The 1,647-nt window shown below is 43.2% G+C and overlaps 1 protein-coding gene across 1 annotated transcript in view; it reads left to right on the forward strand.

Annotated features, from left to right (window-relative positions):
- Positions 1–1,647, forward strand: part of snap25a (synaptosome associated protein 25a) — a gene marked incomplete at its 5' end in the record, with an annotated part of 33,398 nt that overhangs the window by 25,321 nt on the left and 6,430 nt on the right. The window contains 1 exon segment of the mRNA XM_014023915.1: positions 1,200–1,319. Coding sequence (XP_013879369.1) covers positions 1,200–1,319 — 120 coding nt within the window.

A 1,647-nucleotide genomic window follows, 5' to 3' on the forward strand; every position in this document is an offset into this window, starting at 1 on the left:
TGTCTGACAAAGCAGCAGCTCTCATTTACAGTCGTCTCGTTCGGCTCGGTATATTTCTCCTCAGTAGGGTTGTTTACAGCATATGCCATTTCTGGTTAGCTTCTTAGCTTAGCCTCTGTCACAGACATATGTCRCAGCTAACTGATCCAATCATTTTAAACTTCAGCAGAGGCCACGCCTCCTGCAAGAAAGGCTTCTCTACACATCAAGTCCAGACCCTTGTACGAAGCAAAGTGACGGACAGGGTCTGGTTTAAACCAGGCTAATAAAACATGTAAAAAAATGCCATGTCTTCTCCTGTTTGGAGACAAAGCTGATTCAGAGTCAGGTTAGGTTTGACAGGCAGAGTGAGGTGACATTTTCAAATCGTTATTGCGTGTTAGCACAGCTGTATTTCTTGGTACACAATCTGTTCCGGACAGAGGCAGATATGATCCTCAGTTGTCATTTTCTCCACACTCACTGCCACATAACACACCTGATTTCACAGAACTTCAAATCTGAATGGAAAGGTGAAAACACCTTTTATAATACAAGTAATGGTGAGGGGGAGGGAATGGGGGGGTGTGGGTATCACACAAGATCGAGACAGAGGTAAACATTCAGATTTTCTCTATTGACTCCCTCCAGTTTTTGTTTTGTTTTGTATCAGTTTGTTCTCAGCACTGATCGTTGTCCGTCCTCAGAATGTGACCATCCTGTACTCTGTGTTGTATGTCTGCTGAAGCCTTGTCTCTTATCTGTTTGGGAATGGGATGGGATACTTTTAACTGTGACAATACCAACGTAGTCAGTTGTTAAAAGGGAAAAAAAAGACTTCAATGTTACAGCAAATTCAAGGTTTGCCAGATTCTTAACAGTATGTTATATCCATATAAATATAACATCTTACGCATTGTGTTACAACAGAATGAGCCTGTACCTACTAAACCCATGCCTGCTATGCTTTGCTTGACTTAGTCTAGCCCCCCTTCCATTTATTTATGTGCTGGATGCATGAAACCAATTAACACCTTTGTGCCAGCTGATCATGCTACTGATAAATGTAAATCTGCTGCTGTACAACTTCAACCCCAAGGCTCTTCTTTGTAGATTATCAGTAATGAGAAGCAAGCCTGGTTGAGGTGAATGATGATTTGCTCAATCTGACTGTTGGGTAACTATCTCTCTTCACCCTCAACATTGCTGCCGGCATCCAGAATGAAGAGCGGTGCTAGCAAGGCCTGGGGGAATAACCAGGACGGTGTGGTGGCCAGCCAGCCTGCCCGTGTGGTGGATGAGCGTGAACAGATGGCCATCAGTGGAGGCTTCATCCGCAGGTAAGACCAGAGCCTGGAGATCCCAAAGTGGATTTAAATGTAATATATATGTAGTAACAACAACAACAACAACAACAACAACAACAACAACAACAACAACAAAAACAATAATAATAATAATAATGTAAACAATCGAACATGCTCGTAAAATAGGAAACTGACAGTCAAAGTGACAATACAGACATTTTAGGCTTAAAGGCACAGTGTGTAGGATTTGTTGTTTTCAGCTACATCTAGTGGTTGAGTGGTTCAATCATCCTCCCTGGTCCTCCCCCCACCCCCACCCCCCGCTTCCAAACACAAAGGAGTTGCTACGGTGTCTCTCAGG

The sequence above is a fragment of the Austrofundulus limnaeus genome, unplaced genomic scaffold, assembly GCF_001266775.1.
Source record: "Austrofundulus limnaeus strain Quisiro unplaced genomic scaffold, Austrofundulus_limnaeus-1.0 Scaffold396, whole genome shotgun sequence".
NCBI classification, from domain to species: Eukaryota; Metazoa; Chordata; class Actinopteri; order Cyprinodontiformes; family Rivulidae; genus Austrofundulus; species Austrofundulus limnaeus.